Source organism: Sphaeramia orbicularis, chromosome 15 (genome assembly GCF_902148855.1).
Source record: "Sphaeramia orbicularis chromosome 15, fSphaOr1.1, whole genome shotgun sequence".
NCBI lineage: Eukaryota > Metazoa > Chordata > Actinopteri > Kurtiformes > Apogonidae > Sphaeramia > Sphaeramia orbicularis.
Genome location: NC_043971.1, coordinates 29,208,371 through 29,228,202, shown reverse-complemented (window position 1 = coordinate 29,228,202; position 19,832 = coordinate 29,208,371). Strand labels below are relative to the sequence as shown.

Here is a 19,832-nt window from a genome sequence, read left to right as displayed (position 1 = left end):
CACAGAAAGGAGGTGAAGAGCTTTTATGACTTTCTGTTTGGTAGTTGTCATCACTTAGAGCAATTGAAACGCCATAAAGTTAGAAGGTGGAGAACAGCATATCTCCACATGACAGATATCCTTCTAAACACAGAAGATAAAAAATGGTGAAAAATGGTTTTAGACATCATCAAGGTGGGAGAAAGCAGAGTTCAGGTGTTGCTGATAATAAACTGTGCCTTTTTAGTGGTGATGAGAAATCTGGAAGAAAAAAAAAAAAAGAAGAAGAAGAAGAAGAAAAAGAAAACTAAGTGTAGTCCGTGCAGAGACATTCAGGAAATAGATCAAACCTCCCCACAGATTCTGGACATTCTTTGAATAGTTTGTATGGTGGTTATGGTTTTACCATTTGTGGAAGGGACTGTGATAGATTGGAGATAAAAAAAAAAAAAAAAGAGAAGAGAAGAGAAGAGAAGAGAAGAGAAGAGAAGAGAAGAGAACAGAAGAGAACAGAAGAGAACAGAACAGAACAGAACAGAACAGAAGAGAACAGAACAGAATAGAACAGAACAGAACAGAACAGAACAGAACAGAACAGAACAGAATAGAACAGAACAGAACAGAACAGAACAGACAGGATATGGATCTAATATCCTCTTCAGTCAGTGTTACTGATGGTGATGATGGTTGTGGCATTTACACAGAGGGAAATGTTACTTCAGCTCCTTGTTTTCTTTCCATGATATCTGTATTTCCATGCATTCGAGTCTTATTTATTTTCAGATATGTAAGCCTACATTTGGGAACAGATAGGGAACTAATTTTATTAAAGGCTCCTGTGTCAACTGCATAAACATGAGCCACAGACAGGTTTACACTGGCTGTCCCAGCTCCGTGAAAAGATTTAAATCAATTAATTATTCAATTTTCCAAATTTTGGGTGTCTTTAAAATGGTCTTATTCAACATTATGTGTTTCTATTTTTTTCCTCTTCCACATGAAACTCCAATTTTCTAATGTTACTCATATGTTGAATAGTATTACATCCATAAACAACAGACCTAAAGAGGACAAAAGAGTAAGTCATGCCACCACTTTGGGGACTCATCAGGGGTACTGGAGGAAAATTCATCTATAAAGGAGTATTTTATTGTACTAAAGAACACCTGAAACCCTCTTTATATAATATTACTATCATATATACAATTTGATGTGGCTTCTGGCGAAGGTTAGTATTTAATATGACCTGTATTCCCATAACAAAAAGCAATGATAACATATGTCTGTCAGGTGTTCAATAAAACCTGGAGGGGGGGGGGGGGGGCACCAGAAAGATGAAGAAAATATCATATTTATCGGAGAAAAGTTGTATTTGTATGAAGATATTTTTGTGTTAAAGTAATGTTAAGGGTAAAGGTAAGTCACACAAAATACTTGATACTCTGGTCAAGAAGTTGTTTTTAAATGAAATTTTAGTTTTTAATGCTGTTCATACTATATTGCCAATGAAATTGGAATAATTGTTTCAATATTTTTGTGATAGGAGGTAAAAAATATATATATATCTCACCTTCATGAGCAATAATGTATTTAATGCCTTACATTACATTTATGTGCTCATTAGTCTCTTCTCCACCAACATTCCTTGGTACTCTTATTACCATTGATTTATCTACGTGGCTAAAAGAATTCATGGTAATCTGTGCAATTTGTGTTTCCACTACACCACAAAGTTCCTGGGAATCTAGTCAAATCAGGCAGAGTCTTCTAGATTCCCTGACCTGAAGCCCCGCTGAATTTCTTTTGCGCATATTCAGCAAATACATTTGATGAGGTCCTTGCTTATTATCTGGAGTTTTTCTTAATTGTTCTTCTTGGTTCAACTGGACTAGTTTATATCTTTTTTAAATGTTTCGTCTCTAATCCAAGAGACTTGATTTTCAAAAGAGCTTCACTAGTCCAGTTGAATTGAGAAGAACTACCAAGAAGAACGATGACTTTGGGCAAATGAGAACCTCCACAGACATTGTCCAGAGTGCATTTGGAAGGGCAGACAGATTATTGCATTTGCACTTGTAAGAGCCTCGAACATGTTTTTTGTTTTGTTTTTTGTTTGTTTTTTAGTGCATGCTCATTTGAGTGTCTTTGACAAATGGACCTCATTGTCCATCTCATGTAGCTTCCTTTTGTATTCATTTTCCAAATGATCAAAACACACTGGTTTAAACATTGTAGGTGAACATACTGTGAGGGCAGAACACTCACAGTATGTTCCAACAATCAGCTTTCTTCAACATATAGCCCTGCCTCCAATAATTCCAGGTAGCCTAATATAAACAGTCCTGCCCTCCTACTAGGAACACTTTTTGGGAAAATTTTGGGGTTGGAGAAAAGGTTTTTATTTGGGTAATTTCTGTGGAAATGCACTGGGGTTTTCAAAATCCTGATAAAGTTAAAGTTTCTGGTAAAAGAAAAAAGGGGCTGTTGTAACTTTGCTAACCCAAACCTAATCATGGCCTAAGATGTTTTCACAATACTGTGAATTAAGGCATTTCATATACTATAAACTGTAAAGGCGATACAGACTGAAGGAAATAAAGTCTGAATTCCCACTGTGGGACAGATGGGACCCTTTAGGAGTCCAGGATAAGGGTCTGGATTTCTCAGCTCAGCACCTGGGGGATTATTAGTGAATGAATAAATCTCCAATATATGGTTGCATTATGTAGAGTCAGTGTGTGCATATAGTGCCTTTACAGTTGCAGTTATGTAAGGCATGCCTGTGGGCTATGTGGGCTCTTATATGTGTCTGTAGTGGTCCAGGTGCAGCAGCCTCGGGCGGCCTGAACTCCAACAGACAGCGCGTGAGAAGAAAAAAGCTCATCTGACGTCAGCCACGTTACATTTCAGTAAACCAAGATGGCGGAGGTGAGCGGGTTGAGGAGCAGAAATCACTTCGAGTCGAACTGCAAAAGCCGAGTCGTTGACGGAGGTAAACTGTTGTTGAGAATGTCGAGTAGTTTTCTAACACTAGTGGGATAAGAAGTATGTGGGCTGTGGGTTAGTCAGGACTCTAAATATTTAGCTTCCGCCGTCTTTGTCTTGGTCGGTGCCAAACTCTCGCTTTTCCGTTAGCCAGACGGCTGTGTTTTCAGTTGGGCACCCGGGATGTCCTGCCAAATGCGGCTCCTCCTGCCAACATTTACTCTTCTATTTCGTTAAATTGGAGCTGGCACATATTAGACTGTGTAGAAATTAAACCAGAGGAAGGTATCTTGTGGGAGTTTGTTGGTACTTTCTGTCAAAACGTGTTGTCCTTCATGTTAACTTGGGCTAAAAAGCTGGGATCTTGAAGAGGATACTGATTTTGACCCGGATACTAATGCTAAACACCTGTCGCCTCATTTGTCCTCACCGTCACTTTGTACCGGTTCACACAGGACCACGACCGGGCCAAGTGTACTGAAGCCTCCCCGCAGTCCGGGCTGTTCAGCTCCAGATTCATCGGTCCTGAACTTTGAAACAGTCCGCGTCAGAGCAGTTTCCTGTAGGGCTGTTAGTCCACACCACCACGCGTACACTAATCCTCTCAACCCACTAATGACTCGGATATTTTCGAATACCCTATTATTAGTCTGTTAGGTTTGTCAGCAGACTTATCCAGGCAAGTGCAAGGCTTGTTTTGTCCTCTACGTGCAGCTGTATGAACATGTTTGCATTTTAGGGCAAAGAGAACGCATGGAAATACACCAGAACATACAGATTCTACAACTTTCATTCATTAACTGGTCGTTTTAAGTTCACATAGACAGAAAAACAAATCGATTAACCTCACTTGAACCCAACATTGAGAAGAAAAACATAACATGATTCAAATTAAACTCAAACTATGCACCATATATCTGTTATATATATATATATATATATATATATATATATATGTTAAACAGCAACAGTTAAATGATAAATAAAATAAAGTACCATTGATAGGACATTCACAATTGATATATAACAACAATGCTCAGCAGAAGAAATTCTGTGCCTGAATCTTTACTAACAATCTTTCCAACTATTCTTTTCTCTGACCACAATACTGCCCCAAAACTGCATTTAAAAATGTCGGGAGTCAGGTACTATGCATATTATCTGTAATCTCAATAAGCAGCAATTTAAATAATAGGTAAAAATAAAGTACTACTGATAAGATATTATAGTTGATATACATCAAGAATGTTGAGCCAAAAAAGTGTCCAGAGGAATCGGGTGTCTAAGTTGTGTGATGTAGGAATATCCCTTAAGGCAAAATCTTGATTAATCTAATTAATGTAATGTTTCCTAGCCCAAATCAAGCTTTTAGTTCCACATCACGTATATATTCATCTGTTCAGGGATCTCTACCTCCAAACTTGTAAATTACTCTTAATTCTCTATTGTGTGACTACAATGCTGACCTGTAACTGCACTTAAGTGTGTTGTGAGTCAGGGTTTTTTAGTATCTTTTTTATTGATATGGATAGCATCGCTAATTATTTTAACAATGCCCACTGTCTTAAGCAATGTGTTTAGGTTGCAATATTTGTCACACATGCTGATATTAGGTTTTGACTTGTATAAACCTTTTTTGCAGAAAATTTTAAGATGTTCTGCAATGACATAAAACAGGGTAAATGATAAAGTAGTTAGGGGTTAATTTTCTGTTCAGTAATGCTCTTGCTTTACAGACTATGTTTGACACAGGTATTCTGCAGGAGAAAAAAAAAACATTTTCTGTGCTTCTATCTTCAAAGAAAAGACTTAAGCTAAAGAGAAGCTAGTTTACTTCCTATGGGTCCTTCTTAACATTCAGTAATTCATGAGCGTCATCAGTTAGATATGGTTTGGAGTACCTTATCGTGATAACCTTTATGTCTACTTCAACACAGGCCAGCTGGCTCAGTGACAGCAATATTCACTAACTGCGGTTGCTCTTAATCTGCACTTTGTCCTCTGAGCACAGACTCTCAATTGGTGTTTTTGCTCCAACTGAACATTTGCCCTGCTTGACTTGTGTCCAGAGAGGCCAAGTCCAGTTGTCTTCGGTGCTGGTCTTTTCGGGAGTCAGTGTACATGCATGTTAATAAGCTACAGTGGGTTTTAGCTCTTTTTCATAAGCATAGGCTCTTCTGTCTTGCTTTTAATGGTGTAAACACAAGTTAAACACCTGTTCTGTAGCTTGTTCATTGTGTAAAACTGGCAAATTACCCAGAAAAATGGCTACGTGAAGAATGAAAGTTACCATATTTAAAGAAAAGGGGACTATAGCCTTATCTAAAAGTCTAGCTCAGATATAGTGCAGTAGTCGAGGGAAGGGAATGCTGATTTGGGACACATTCTCAAGATGTAGGACAGCCAGTGCAGTAGTGCAGAGATGGTGTATTCAGGTTGGATCGTTAAAGATAGTCTCATCAGAAGTAGAGGGATTCAGAACTGAATACACTCATGTTTGTGTGTGTCTATATGCACAATGTAATCTATCTTATTCTTTGGTGACTTTGTTGACGTGTTTGTGTACACAGAGCAGTACATGTAGGCCAGTGAACATCTGCTCAGTGCTTTTGAAAGATAAGTAAGGTAGCTAATTTTAGTTCTGCCCCTGTTTTCTGTAGGCTGGGGAATGGGACAGTACATTAGCCCCTTTATAATTAAATGTGTGCAGTCAGAGTATATCAGGAGAGATAATGGTTTTTCTCTGGCTGTTTATGCACATTGAACCTACTCAGCATACTAGATTCCCCGCATCCTATACAGACTCATAGCTGTCCCTGCAGAATAGTGTCTTTGTGCAGATCCCCTCCATGGCTGCATTCTGTGCCACTTCATGATGAGTGCTGCTGTGGACTTGATGGGAACCTGTGCTGCCTTAGACTCAGGAAATGTGCAGGACTAATTTGTGTGCTGAGCAGATTACAGTACGTGTCTAACGCATGCAGCAGTTAGTCAAACACTAGCACAGCATTGCTTTGGTCCTTTGGGACTTTGCTGGGGAGGCTCTACTTACAGCTACCCTCAAATCAAGAAGCTTTACTTAATATCAGCGTTTCATAATTTCATCAAAATGTTGCAGTTTGGAAACACTCCAAGACCTAGCTATTTTTGTGGTGCCTTACAAATCAGTTTTTCTCCACATTTAACTTTTTTATAAGTCATTTATCACCTAGCAAATCTGGCAAAATGTATTATCAACTAAACAAAAAACAAGTGTTTACGACCACTGCCATTTGTCAAACTACATGGGTTTTACTAATGAATCAGTCTTGCAGAAGATGATTGTGTTTCCAGATTTACCGCTTAGTCTCTGACTGTCCAAATAGGTCAGATATGATGATGCAGAAAAGCTGAGAAACTGCATTTTACCTGAATTATGTAAATGTATTGATAGGATTAGTACTTCACAATATATTAAACATTTTAGATTAGGAGATGCTTTTACTGTTTAGGTATTTGAAGGTGAAACAGTACATTCATTGTCTTTTATGCAGAAAGTTATAGCTAGTGGTGTCATATTCCAGGGCCCATTTCAGGTAACACTGCATTCTAAGGTGAAGCTGACATTATTTGTCTATTAATTGGTGACACACTTCAGTTGAAGGATCTCTAAATCTTGTTTAAATTTGGAATATCATTAAATTTTAGCGTAAATGTTTTTCAAACACACTGCGCCAAAGGAAATTAGGAGAGGTGTTTTTTCTCATTAACAGACCAAATGAGCTGCCACTATCCCCAGTAATTTTTTACAGTAGCCTACATTTCACAAACCTGATGAAGTTTAGTAATTAAGGTCACTTCATTAGCAGCATAGCTAGAAAATTATGACTCATCATGACTCAGATATATGAATGAGCAGTCCTTAATGTTTATCCTTCTGCCTCTTTAGTGTCAGATGACTGTTTTTTGTATCTGTAAAGGAGCTGTAACACTATTGCCAGGCATCTGGTCAAAAAGTAGGAAACAAGGTTAGACTGGGATAACGGTAAAGTTAATGGAGTGTTGCATTGTGGATAATTATGATATGTTTGCTTATAAGACATTTTTCCTGTTTCATGGTGGGAGTTCGTCATTTTGTTGACATTTTTTAAAAATTGTCTCTTACCTATATCCATGATAACAGCTATAATACACTTGCCACTTTTCCACAGAGATCTCAGAAAAAAGGTGAGATAGTGATCCCAGCTTTTTGCCACCATTGACTGATTATACAGCCAGGCCAAAGGAGTAACAGAGGTGAGACGGCCTGGACTTTTATACAGTGGACCTGCGTTCCGGAATCAAAGGGGTGGTGACGCAGTGCAGGGTATAGTGTGATGTATAACTTGCGTGTTGGAAATACCCCGAGCATAGCGCTCCTTCATCTTCTTAGCTAACCTCTCCAGAGTCTTTCACCATTCCACAAATGTTAGCATGGATAGAGCCCTCCGCCCGAAGTGACAACAGCTCGCAGACCTCAGCGTCTTCCCAGTTTGACATCTTTCTGGTCGCATTGATATGTCTGTTTACTGTACATGGCCCACGCTCATTTTTAAATCCCTCCCGGTGCGGGGGCTGTACACGCAAGACATAATCAAAACAACACACCTTGGTTGCAGAACGAGAGGTATTCCTTTTACATAGCATTCTGGAATCATGATACCACCTTTATCATGGCTGTGTTACTACCTCTAGAGGCGTTACAGAGCTGTGACAGAGGTGGGACCAAATGATCCCACTATTTTGTTTACACAGATGTCATTCCGTAATAAAGGTGAAATATTCCCGGAACAGAAGTGCTCTGTAAAAGGGGTTACTGAGTTCTGTGTAGAGGTCTAGGGTCAGATTTTCAGCAAAAATTCTCCAAAGGTTGCAAGTGCCTCTACTTTGCTCCTTTACAACAGTGTACATTTCTGTGAGGGATGTAAGAGCACTGAACTGATTTAGTACACTGTCCTCATTTTGGTGCGTAATTTCTGTTCAGTGTGTTGTGTGGGTTAAATGTTTGCTGTCATAACTCTAATGGATCAAAAAACACACTAAAATCACTTAATACAACAGCTTTGAAAGTTAAACATGGTCTATTATGCAACATGGACAGCAGATAACATTTCTACAGTTACTTGGTTTAATTTTAACATTCCATGCTATATAGAGTTGACCATGTGTGATTCTCTGCATTGTAGTTTGTGGTCCAGTATAATTTAGCACACAAACCTAAACTGCTAATGTGTTTCCAGACAGGAAGGAAGGCATCACGCAGCTCTAGGGGGAACATATGCTTAAGATTTAAGGGGCAGGAAGACTTTCACCAAAAGATCAAAACAGAGGAAAATATAAAATTGTGTCCTTTCACTTGCCCCTTCTGATTTTCAGTCCAAGGCTATTTCTGAACCTGACCTAGATGGACCATAGTGGGTAACAGCATGTAGCCCGGTTCAGAAGGCTGGAATTATTCCTGTCTACAATTTGACCCATATAGGGCGTTTCACATTTATCTTTCTTGATGTAATAGTTAGTTGTCCAAGTAAACAGACCTATCCAGAGGAAATCAAGGCCACGGGGGAAGAAAGTGTTTTTGTTCTGACCACACAGCTCTGCTTCCACATTTCTCTCCTTCTCACTTTTCATGTTTTTTGCCCCATGAAAGAACCAGTTGTACATATAGCTTTTTCCTGAAGTAAGTTATTGTATGAAGGATTTGAAGTGTTTTTTACCTGGTTTTCATTTACCTTGAAGTTGCTTTTATGTGTTAAAGTCCTTTTATGTGTGACTCAAGACAGTTAGCTTCTATCAGTTTAAATCATCTGTAGGAAAAACAGTAGGAAAAAACCCTGAATTATTTTCAATGAAGTGTGACAAAACAAATGGACACATAACTAATTCTATGATCAATATGGAGAATTTCTTTTTTTTGGAGTTTATGATTTTTTCATTGACATAGTTTGATACCAATAATTTCTTTTGTCAGAGCACTAAGAATGCTTCAGTAACCCACCACTGATACCACATTGTTTAACCTCCTAAGACCCAGCTATGGGTTTTCTGTTCACATTTGTGAACAAGAGTTTCACAACTTTATACAAAAAAAAGAAAACTGTCCACCAAAAAGGACATTCCATAAAAATTGTAAAAACTGCATCTGGAAAAACTGTTGCATCATGATGTTTCCAATATAGGCACTTATTTAATAAAAAACAAAAAAAGCTTGTACATTGCTGACATTTCCTGAGTCTCAGGAGGTTAAAATGTATGATATAATATATCTGTGACTTTATTTTTTTCTTTTTCTCCAGTCATATCAGTCATAGACTTGTAGCATTTAGCTCCACCTGACTTCACGTCATGTAAAAGAAATGCTGAAATCAAATCAAAAATTTTAATTTGAGGCCCTTTTATTTAAATAATGTATGTCTGGTGACATTGGTCAGGCTGAAATAAGTGATTGTAAACATGTCTGTAGCAGTCTAATACATTAACACAAAAACAATTGGGATATTTAGGTTAATCACAGTTGTTCTTTCATAAGGCTCAATGTTTTCACAATAGCACAGTTAAATGTAACTTGATATTTTATCTGTAGTTATTCCTTTTTTTTTCCCCTCTCAAGGCTTGAGTGGAGTGGAAGATGTCCCAATTTTGCGGCGTAAGCAGAGGCCTCCTTTAGCTAAACCTGAAGACCTGGAGGATGAGCTACCTCCCAGGAATAAAACATCCAGTGCAGCCACTGTCAATAGCCTCACCCCCTCACCAGATGAAGAGATCCAGGAAGAACAGGTGAGAGGAGTATATTTTGTGCCTTTTGTGTAGTTGTTCATTTTTATTTGGGCAAATATCTCATTTAAATATCCTGCTCTACCATGCCACCTTTATGATTTTACTGATGGTTAACTGATGTTCATTCCAGTATCATTGGACTAATAAATGAGCTCTGTCTGTGTTTTTAGATTATTTGATGTTTCAACTTTGACCTATTTTATCATAGAGGCCTGTCCACTTCTGAAATACAAATACTTGCTGTGGATTTTGCATGTTTTTTGTGTGTCTGCTTGGAGTCGCAGCTGGTACTAAAACTTCCTCCCACAGTTACAAACACACACCTTAATAGGTTCATTGGTGACTCTAATTTGGGTGTGGATGTTAAAGTGGATTGTTGTCTCTTGTTTTGTCACTGCAGTGAACTAGTGACATGTCCAGAGTGTATTCTGCTTTCACTCATTTTCAGCTGGGATGGGCTAGCATTAAGTGGTTTCAGAAATGAAGGAAAAAGAATATGTATAACAGTTGTTCAAACATTAATTGTGTTGTGTTCACATTTTTTAGATTTTGTTTTTCATCGATATAAATGGCTGTAACTTTAAGTGCCATGTGGTGGCATGGTAATTTATCTTAAAATTAATTAATTTTCTTCATATGCTTAATCTTTACCTATCAGGGTAAAGTTTTTTTTAAAATAAATGATTCACATTTCTTAAACATCTATGACCCATTTGTGATTCTCCTGCACTGAATCTGCCACATTAGAAGTTAAGTACTGGGAACCCTTTCCCGTGTCCAGGAACACTGACTGATTATAAACTCATGTCTTCAGGCTGTAGTAGAAGAGGAAAAAGCTAAGCCCATCCAGATTGTCTTGGCCAATGAGGATGAGCACAGCTTTGAACTGGATGCTGCAGCACTGGAGAAGATCCTGCTGCAGGATGATGTGAAGGACCTGAACGTGGTGGTTGTGTCTGTAGCCGGTGCTTTCCGCAAGGGCAAGTCCTTCCTGCTGGACTTCATGCTGCGCTATATGCACAATCAGGTGAGATGATTAATATTGAACAAATGCTGCTGAGGCTTGAGAAAACAAGGTGTGGCTCTCATTATTGTTGTACTTAACATGGTTCAAAAAACAGTCATTAGCTTTCTCATGCTTAATTGGTGTTAGTGAGTATTTACAGTAAAGAGAAAAGGACTGAAAGTCATGTAGTACAAGCAGTACTGGAATAAGTGCCAATAGACAAGACAGGTACCTCTTGTTAGGTCTCATACTGAGGAACTTGCACAAGCAAAACTAAGACATGTAGGGAGATGCATAAATAAGATAGGGTGGATATACAGGTCTTACCCGTTTGTTAGAAATGTCATAATAATAGTTGTAAAAAGTTTGTAGAATCAGTTTTTTCTTGTGTGAGTAACATGAAGCAGTGCATGACATACCCACACACTTCATACAAACACACTCATTTTATACATATCAATCCAGCAGCTGTAACATAACCACCAGACCAGGATAATTCTTAGTAGCAGCTGTACACAGAAGCAGCTAGGATCACTTTACATCCACTCACACCCTCTCTTGTGTACAAGGCAGTAGAATTTTATGGCTCTTTCTCACAGCTGTTTAGCAGCATGAACACTGACATTCAAGCAAGTGTGTACAGATCTGCACATGTCCACATTTTCCTCAAACACTGATACTATGCATTGTTTAGTTCTTTTCAGTGGATTGAATTATGTTTTTAAGGCGTAATATGATTACAGAGGTTGTACTTGAATGTCAGCAGCTCTACCTCATAATAAAATGTGATTTTTATTGTTTAACCATAATTAAAATCCTGATAAAGCATGTGGTTGTCAACAGGAATCGGTGCATATTTGCAACGCAAATCAGTGTTTGCTTTTTAATTTTGTTTATACACGTTTGCCTTCTGGTCTGTGAGTCTTCTCAGTTTTCAGTACAAAGTGCCATTGAGACCGTGGCATGTTGCATTATTCTTTTCTCTCTCTCTCCCTAATGGATTTTTCAGGGTCTGATTAGTGTAAAATTGTCAGTGTAACAACACCAAACATACAAATAACTATTCACTGATTATTATGCTTATTATATACTTACTGAAATAGACTGACTGTTAAACTTATGCCTGGGACTGCAGCTTCTCCACCTAGTTTAATTATAGTCAGTCAGCTTAGATCATAAACCACTTCACACCTATAATTATACAACACATAATGCAAAGGAAGTTTGTGCTTAGTGTCATGGACTGTTGTGGAAAATATTTGTGCTTAAATGTAAAGTCATCCTATTCAGTCCATCACAACAATCATTCTTCCTAAATTTCTTACCCCAACACTCCTCCCCACTTCTACATCCAGGAGCAGAGTGATTCATGGATAGGCGGTGACGATGAACCTCTGACCGGCTTCACTTGGAGAGGAGGCTGTGAGAGGGAGACCACAGGAATTCAGATCTGGAGTGAAGTTTTTGTGGTTGAAAAACCCGATGGCAGCAAGGTAAAGGTTTGCACATGGAAAAAACGCAAACTACTAACTCTGTCACAGCACATGTACTAAATTTGTTGCGTTCTTTGTGTCTCGTCTTCACAGGTTGCTGTGCTTTTAGTCGACACTCAGGGAGCCTTTGACAGTCAGTCCACCATTAAAGACTGCGCTACAGTGTTCGCCCTCAGCACAATGACCAGCTCTGTGCAGGTTTGACCCCGACTCCTTTAACACAGGCCACTCATACTTTATGTCAGTATTTTAGTCTCATGTTGTGTGTGTTTCTTTGATTTTAGGTGTACAATCTCTCTCAGAACATACAGGAGGATGATCTGCAGCATCTGCAGGTCTGTATTATTCCTGTTTGTCACTTAATAGTGTCATTTATGTTTTTTTTGTGGTGCTGATCACTTTTTATTTGATCTATAGCTCTTCACTGAGTATGGGCGGCTGGCAATGGAGGAGATCTACTTGAAACCTTTTCAGGTACGGCCTTCACTTTATTATTGATATGTTTGTCCACATTTTGCATTTTCAGAACACACAAGGCAAAAACTATGTACTTTATATCACTGAATATTAGAAGTCCAGTGTGTAAGATTTCAGGAGATTTAATTCTGTGTTTTTAGACAATATCAAAGTTGTCTTCTTTTTTCTATGTTTCTTGTAGATTACGCCCTTCATTAAAGTGTATAATTATATATATTTTTTTTTTACTACGTTTTAATATCCCCTTACCTAAAAGGCCAGAATGGGCAAAATATTTTCTTGCTGTTGCCTGAAATGTTGTTTTCCTAATTATGTTTCTGTGTGGTGGTTGTTTGTTTCAGTCGCTGATGTTCCTGATTCGGGACTGGAGTTACCCATATGAGCACGATTACGGTCTGGACGGAGGCAACGCCTTCCTGGAGAGGAGACTCCAGGTAACGCTTATATTAAAATGGCTGTCATTATTTTGTCATCGCTGACCTGATGTATATTTTTTTTCCCCCGGAGACTGTATACAATTATTTTTCTTCGCTGGAATTTTAATTGTCTATGAAAATTTGAAGATGCATTAAGATAAAGATATTAATACAGTTTACTTTCTAACAAACCACACCTAAAGTCCTAGTTTGTTCCGTGCACACAAATTTGAGGCAAGTGTTTACACACATATTTGTCTGTGAAAAAGCAAACAGACTTTGACTATGACCTTATGTTGCTGTCTGTTGAAACAGGTAAAACAAAATCAACATGAAGAGTTGCAGAATGTAAGGAAGCACATTCACTCTTGCTTCTCCAACATCGGCTGCTTCCTGCTGCCACATCCTGGGCTCAAGGTGGCCACAAACCCGTACTTTGACGGCAGGCTGAGAGGTGAGAGTAAAGCAGGAGTAACATCATCAACATGACATGGAGTTAAAATGTGTATATGTTTTTTTTGTTTGTTTGTTTTTTTAGAGCTGAGCTGGAGAACAGATATTTGGAACCCAATATAAAATACATTTTCAGTAAAAATGAGGATGTTTTCAAATTTAGAGTAACACAAGCTGCAACATGTCTTGAAGCACATGTTTAATTAAAAGTACTTTAGAATATTATCAAAAAACAGAAATTGTTGGAAGCTCACATAATTATTTCTTATAACATGAACTGATAATTTCAATTCAAAAAATGAAAACAAAATGGGTGTCCAAAATGTTTGGCGTAAAATAAAGAAAAAATAGTTAACTTATATTTTCACTGACAATTATTTACTTTAGATAGTTGATATCTGTGGTTCAGAAGCAGAGGAGCTCAGTTTGTCGTAGTGTAACACAGACAGCACATTTACAAGATGAATATTCAGTCTGATAAGCATTACAGCCCATTGGACTGAAGTGTGTTTTTTATGCGTTTCAGACATTGATGGCGATTTTAAGCGGGAACTGGCCAAGCTGGTGCCGCTCCTTTTGGCCCCAGACAGACTGGTGGAAAAGGAGATTGGAGGAAATAAGGTCACCTGCAGAGATCTCCTGGAATACTTCAAGGTCCAGTAACACTTTATGATAAAAAGTTGTCTTTTGTTTTTGTTTTTTTTGTTTTTTTTTTTACTTCAGATTTTAAGGAATTGGTGAGTTGGACATCATACTCACAATAGATGGTTACCTTTATGTTGACACATTGAGATTTCAATGTATATGGAAATTTGAAAACCTAAATTTTAAGCCACTAAACTCACCTTATGAACTGGTGTTTGATTGAGTTGGGATTATGCTTCATCAAGAACACAATGAAAACCATGTAGTTTCAGTAACATAAACAAACCAGGTGACACAGTTTGGATCTTAGTTCTTTCAGTTTGGCACATAAATGAAAGTAACACAGATGTGTCTTTGAAAAGTGCCTGTCAGATTGATTCTTGTTTCCTTCCTGAATATGATCATTAAATGGAAGGCATTTGTGTCTTAGTTCATGTTGTTTTATTCTCCACAGGCTTACATAAAGATTTACCAAGGCGAGGAACTGCCTCACCCAAAGTCCATGCTGCAGGTTAGTTGAACTGTATGAATCATTAGTGTTTTTAAGTTTCAAGTCTCCTGTTACCATGCTGCTCATAAAAATGAACTCTTTGTTTCTCAGGCGACAGCAGAGGCCAACAATCTGACTGCTGTGGCAGGAGCCAAAGACATGTACAGCAAGAATATGGAGCAGGTAAGGACATGTTTGAATTTCCACTGATGTTGACTCAAGAGTTACTCATCATGAATTATTCCATGCTTTCTTCCATTTTTTTCTTGTCTTGATTTGTCTCGTCTTCTCAGATCTGTGGAGGGGACAAGCCATACATCGCCCCTGGTGACCTGGAGCGCTGCCACGAGGAGTTTCGTGAGCATTCTGTTAGTTACTTCCGCTCTGTGAAGAAAATGGGCGGTGAGGAGTTCTGCCAGCGCTACCAGTGCCAACTGGAGACGGAGCTGGACGAGGCCTACGTCAACTTCTCCAAACACAACGATGGCAAAAACATCTTCTATGCAGCACGTACACCCGCCACACTCTTCGCGGTCATGTTCGTTACCTACGTGGTGTCTGGGGTGACGGGCTTTATCGGCCTGAGCATCTTAGCAGCGATGGCTAACTCTGTCATGGGTATAGCGCTGCTGTCGCTCTGCGCCTGGGCGTATGTGAAATATTCTGGAGAGTTCCGTGAAGTGGGGACGATGATAGACCAGGTGGCCGAGATGCTCTGGGAACAGGTGGGTAACGGATGAGGGGAGGGGGAACATTTGATTATCTGTGCAACAGGAAATAGTCGTGCTTTAGCAGAAAATTTGATATTTCTGTGAACATGTAGCATGTTTTAATATTAGTTTTAAGGTAACTGTAACCCTAAGGTTATTCATTTCAAGCTATTTAGATAAACTATAAAGATTCACAAAATTAAGAGTAGTGGTTAAACATTTCTAACAGAAAAAATGAAAAAAAAAAAAAAATTTAATTTTAATTTCAAGCTTTTCCAGAAGCATTGATGAGTTTACTGTTAGCTCTTTCTTTGATTAATGGGTGCTGGTGAATGCATCATGTTATTTTATCTTTTTTAGCTTTGTTTTCCTCACTTTTATAATTGAACAGCGCATGACAGCACTTCTGTAAAAATAAAGGGTACAGTAAAAGTTTTTGATAAGAGCAAAGGTCATCTTGGGATGTTTTTTTTTTTGTTTTGTTTTGTTTTTTACATGGTCCAAATGTTGTATTTTTAAGGGGTTTCTGTGGGTCATTCATGACCTGAACTCTAGGCCTTTGTCTTAAACATTTTAACACCTACTGCACCGTAAGAAAAAAGAAAATACGAGTTCCATCAGACATCAAAACAGCATTAAAAAAGAATGAAATGAGAATTCATAGTTTGTTATAAAGTTTGGTAGTCTTGTGAAATCTACAGAAACCCTCTTCTGTACACTCACTTTCATTCCACCATCATAAGGTGTAATGAGCCTTTTTTTTTAGTTAACTTATGAATAACTTAAAACCCTACGAATAACTTTTTTCTTTTCAGGTTTTTTCACCCAGTCTTGCATCTTTTTTCTTTATTCCTCTGTTCACATCCGTCATGGCTGTATTGTAGTTTCTGTTCAGGAAGTGAAGCTCTGACAGGCAGACATCCACTTGTGTTTTTTTTTTTTTTTAAGCTCACATAAAATATGAGTTAATTAATCTTAAACGCAGTCCTTCTGTGTCGTCTGACTTGTCCCTTTACCTCCCTCCATCCTGCTTTACAGAGGACTGTCAGAAAGGTGAGAGGTGTCGCTTCTTGTTTCCCTGATTTCCCTCTCACTGCTGTATTCATCCTTCCTGCTTTTCTAGCCTCTTTTCTTTTTCTCCCTCCTCTGTCCTCCTTTGACTTTTGTCAGATCTAGCCCTTACTTTGTGAATCCTCCTTTCCTCTTTTGTACCTCCTCCATCTGTCAGTTGTGTCTCTGCTCTGTTTCTAACTCTCCTACTCCCCCTGGTGTCCCCCCCTCAGGTGTTTTCCAAACTTTTGGAGCCGGTCAGGAGTCGCCTGGCTTGGCCCACCTCTCTCCTCCCCTCATTCCCTCCAGGACTGACTCTGGGACTCAGAGCTCTGTCTCCTCTCAACAACAACTACAAGAAGACAAACTAGCTGCAGGCTGGTTCACCAGTTCACTGGCTGACTTAGAAACCTTCTTCTAATATCTCAACTTCTGCACTTTGCTGGCTTTTTTTTTTGTTCCTTTTTTCCTCCAATGGTGCTGATCTTTAAACTTTAACCCTGTGCGGCCCTCGGTGTGGAGGGTAACCATCATCCTCCTCTGAATGTATCTGAACCCTGGCACCCATCTCAGGATCCAAAGGATTACAGAGCCTGCATAAAACGGTTTTTAATCATCTTACTTGGGTGAATGTGGAGAGGATGGGTGCTTGTTGAAGATATTTTCATTTCAGTTTTGAGTCATTTTTTTCGAGAAGGTTTTGTGGTCGGCATGTTCAAAACCATTTTTACTTTGCGTTCCTTTTTTTTTGTTTTAACCTTAACATTTTCCTTCCCTAACCTTTTTACTTTCAGTTTCTTTGTCCCTTTTGTGTAAACTAGATTATTTTACTGTACATACTTCAGCTAAAATCTTTCTCTTGTCTCTCCTCTTTTCTTGATCTCTCTACTTTCCTGTGCTGCAGGTTTTGAAGCCACTAAGTGAACATTATATGGAGGACAACGTCAGACAGACCGTGGTTAACTCTATCAAAGCCAGTTTGACAGAAAAGGGCTCACAGCACACCAAGTTAAAGACTCACTGACACTTTTCCTCTTCATCATCACCGTCTCCTCTTCATGTTGCTACTCGTCCTGCCCACTCGCTCAGTGTTAAATCATAGAACTGTGGAAGTAGTTCAACACCAAAGCTTGACCCTCTTGGTTTTCATGTCTCCCTCCAAACACACACGTCAGTGCAGCCCCATCTTTACTGTCATTAGCTGTAGCGGACCGTAGGCTCGCTGTCTGCCCTGCTCCACGTCGCCTCCCAGTGCCTCAGAGCAGAAGTGCACGTTCTTCAGAGGACCGAGCAGAGAAGCCGGCGTCGCCTTTTGCCAAAACATGACCTGAATGAAGGACTGTCATCTTTTTCTCCAGTGTGCCATGCTGTGATAGATGTAGTATAAACTGTAGGCTGACATACACACACACACTTCAGAATATGTTTAATGTGGACATGTCTGAAATCCAACTGGTAGCTGACTGCACTCACTTCATGACTGAGCTGTAATTCAGGGATGATAACTGACACTGCTGTGGGCAGCTGTTATCGACAAATAGATGCAAACTGAAAACTTTGCTTTTCTTTTCTTTTTTTTTTGTGCTTTTAGTCATTTTGACCTCTTATAAGCCAGGCAGTTCAGAGCTCAGTTTACTTTCCCTTCAGATACTTTGTTCATGTTTCCAATAAGCACAAGTAATCACATCAGAAACTGTGAAGTGATGTTCACGTTTTGATGATTTCAGTTAATCCAGGAAACATGACATTTCTGAGGGGAAAGTAAACCAAAGGTGCCTGATGCCCTATAAAGACTGTTCACGGTGACAGAGGCAGAACTGTGTTATTCATCTGAAAGACTAGAGCCATTCACTTGAAGTGTGTTGACCAGTGACGCGTTTTTGATAAAACTCTGGTCTCAGGTGGATTCTACATAAAAACCTCTGTCCGCCTCCTGTCTCTCCCTTTAATATTCTGATTGTAATCCTGAAGAGAACTGTAGGATGCCTTTCAATGAGCCTCTCAGCTGACTGTTGCTTTTTGTTGTAGAAGTTGGTGTGTTCTATCTGGCCTTAGTGTCTTGTAGCGGCCTGCCAGTGTTCAGCCTCTGCATGGTGTTAAGAGCTACTGTACGGTGGCAATAAGCTAGTTAAGAGCTTTTAGTGGCCAGGCCTCATGTAGACTGGTTATGAAGACTGTTGTTTTGTTCCATTCGTCTTCACTGCCTTTCATTAAAGCCACATTCACCCTCACCTTCCCAAAACATCTTTAGGACCTCCATGCTGATGTTTAGTTGTTGCTTGGATTTAGGGTTATTCGTTCTTATTTTTAGCCTAAAAGCCATGCAGCTAACACCTGACCTACCCCTTCCAAAGAAACCTCCCATGTTGAAGTTAAAAGTTTTGGAAAATCATGCTCTTACAGATAATTTACTAACTGCTGTACTTGATTTTCTTAGGAGTCCAAAGGTTTGTAAAAGTTAATTCTTCATGTGATTGACTGAATCCTGCCCATTGACTGTATTTTAGTTTCACACACTAACAGCTGTATCATGTCTGAGCTCTTTTCTGTTTATTCCATCCACTTGATTTCTCACCTTAAGCGCCAGTCTCCTACTGTACAGTCTGTGTTCACATACTACAAATCGGGCATGTATGTTGGATTTAATATTTAAATAAACTTTGTATACATTTTATAGTGAATCAGTTGACATGGCTGTTTTTTCTCTTGATCAACTAAACAGTCTGGTTTATTGAACTCTAAGTTGCTGCTGTAGGGTTTACATTAGTTTTATCCCATCGTGAAGATGGAAGCTGTAGAAACAAGTATTTGGATTTTGATAGTGAGGTCTTTGTGTCGAGTGGGTCGGAGATTATGTCTGCCTTTTACAAATATCTCTGATAATTTATTTTTGAATAAAATGTATATCTTAAGAATAAATTCATCTATAAATTATTCTGTTGTCTGTTTTGTTTGAAGTTTTAAACATCATGCCTTTTTTTTTTCCAAGGATGTTTAATTTGTCAGTTACTGCCCAACTATTCACTTATCAAATACCTTGTCAGTTAATCGTGACCTCTGTGATAACCAGGGAAATAGTTTAATAGATGGTCATGGATTTAAATTAAGTCAGAAGCTGCTCAGTTAACAGCCTCATTTCTGAAGGGGTCACTAGGATGTTGTGGCATTTTCCTCCAACTTGAACAGTTAATGTCATTACTGTCACATGTCAAAGCTCCACAAGGAGAAGGTCGGTGGTCATCGGGTCAGACGGTACCTCCAGCTGAATAAACCAACTGTTCACCTCTGACATCTGGATGTTTCTACTTCAGCCTGTACCCAAAGAATCCTGAA

General features: G+C 38.9%; 1 protein-coding gene across 6 annotated transcripts; it reads left to right on the top strand.

The window, feature by feature from the left end:
• The first annotated feature begins 2,855 nt into the window (after positions 1-2,855).
• On the top strand, positions 2,856-19,433 carry atl2 (atlastin GTPase 2). Of its 6 annotated transcripts, XR_003937470.1 has the most exons (16): positions 2,856-2,971; positions 9,593-9,759; positions 10,574-10,786; positions 12,121-12,258; positions 12,352-12,456; positions 12,543-12,593; positions 12,676-12,732; positions 13,077-13,169; positions 13,467-13,605; positions 14,131-14,258; positions 14,704-14,760; positions 14,851-14,922; positions 15,033-15,464; positions 16,488-16,502; positions 16,733-17,104; positions 17,404-17,519. XR_003937470.1 is itself a non-coding variant. In XM_030155717.1 (15 exons), the coding sequence occupies exons 1-15, from the start codon at positions 2,899-2,901 to the stop codon at positions 16,868-16,870; spliced, it is 1,872 nt and encodes a 623-aa protein (XP_030011577.1). In that variant the 5' UTR covers positions 2,856-2,898; the 3' UTR covers positions 16,871-19,433. The 6 variants fall into 6 exon arrangements, 5 of the variants coding, with proteins under 5 accessions (XP_030011577.1, XP_030011578.1, XP_030011576.1 ...); XM_030155717.1 differs by having other exon boundaries at positions 12,127-12,258; positions 16,733-19,433; XM_030155718.1 differs by lacking the exon at positions 16,733-17,104 and having other exon boundaries at positions 17,404-19,433.
• Positions 19,434-19,832: the final 399 nt, after the last annotated feature.

Coding starts and splice junctions, on each gene's coding strand:
- atl2 (XM_030155716.1), top strand. CDS start 2,899: ATGGCGGAGGTGAGCGGGTTGAGGAGCAGAAATCACTTCGAGTCGAAC. Junction 10,787..12,120: donor TGCGCTATATGCACAATCAG/GTGAGATGATTA, acceptor TTCTACATCCAG/GAGCAGAGTGATTCATGGAT. Junction 12,594..12,675: donor ATGATCTGCAGCATCTGCAG/GTCTGTATTATT, acceptor TTTGATCTATAG/CTCTTCACTGAGTATGGGCG.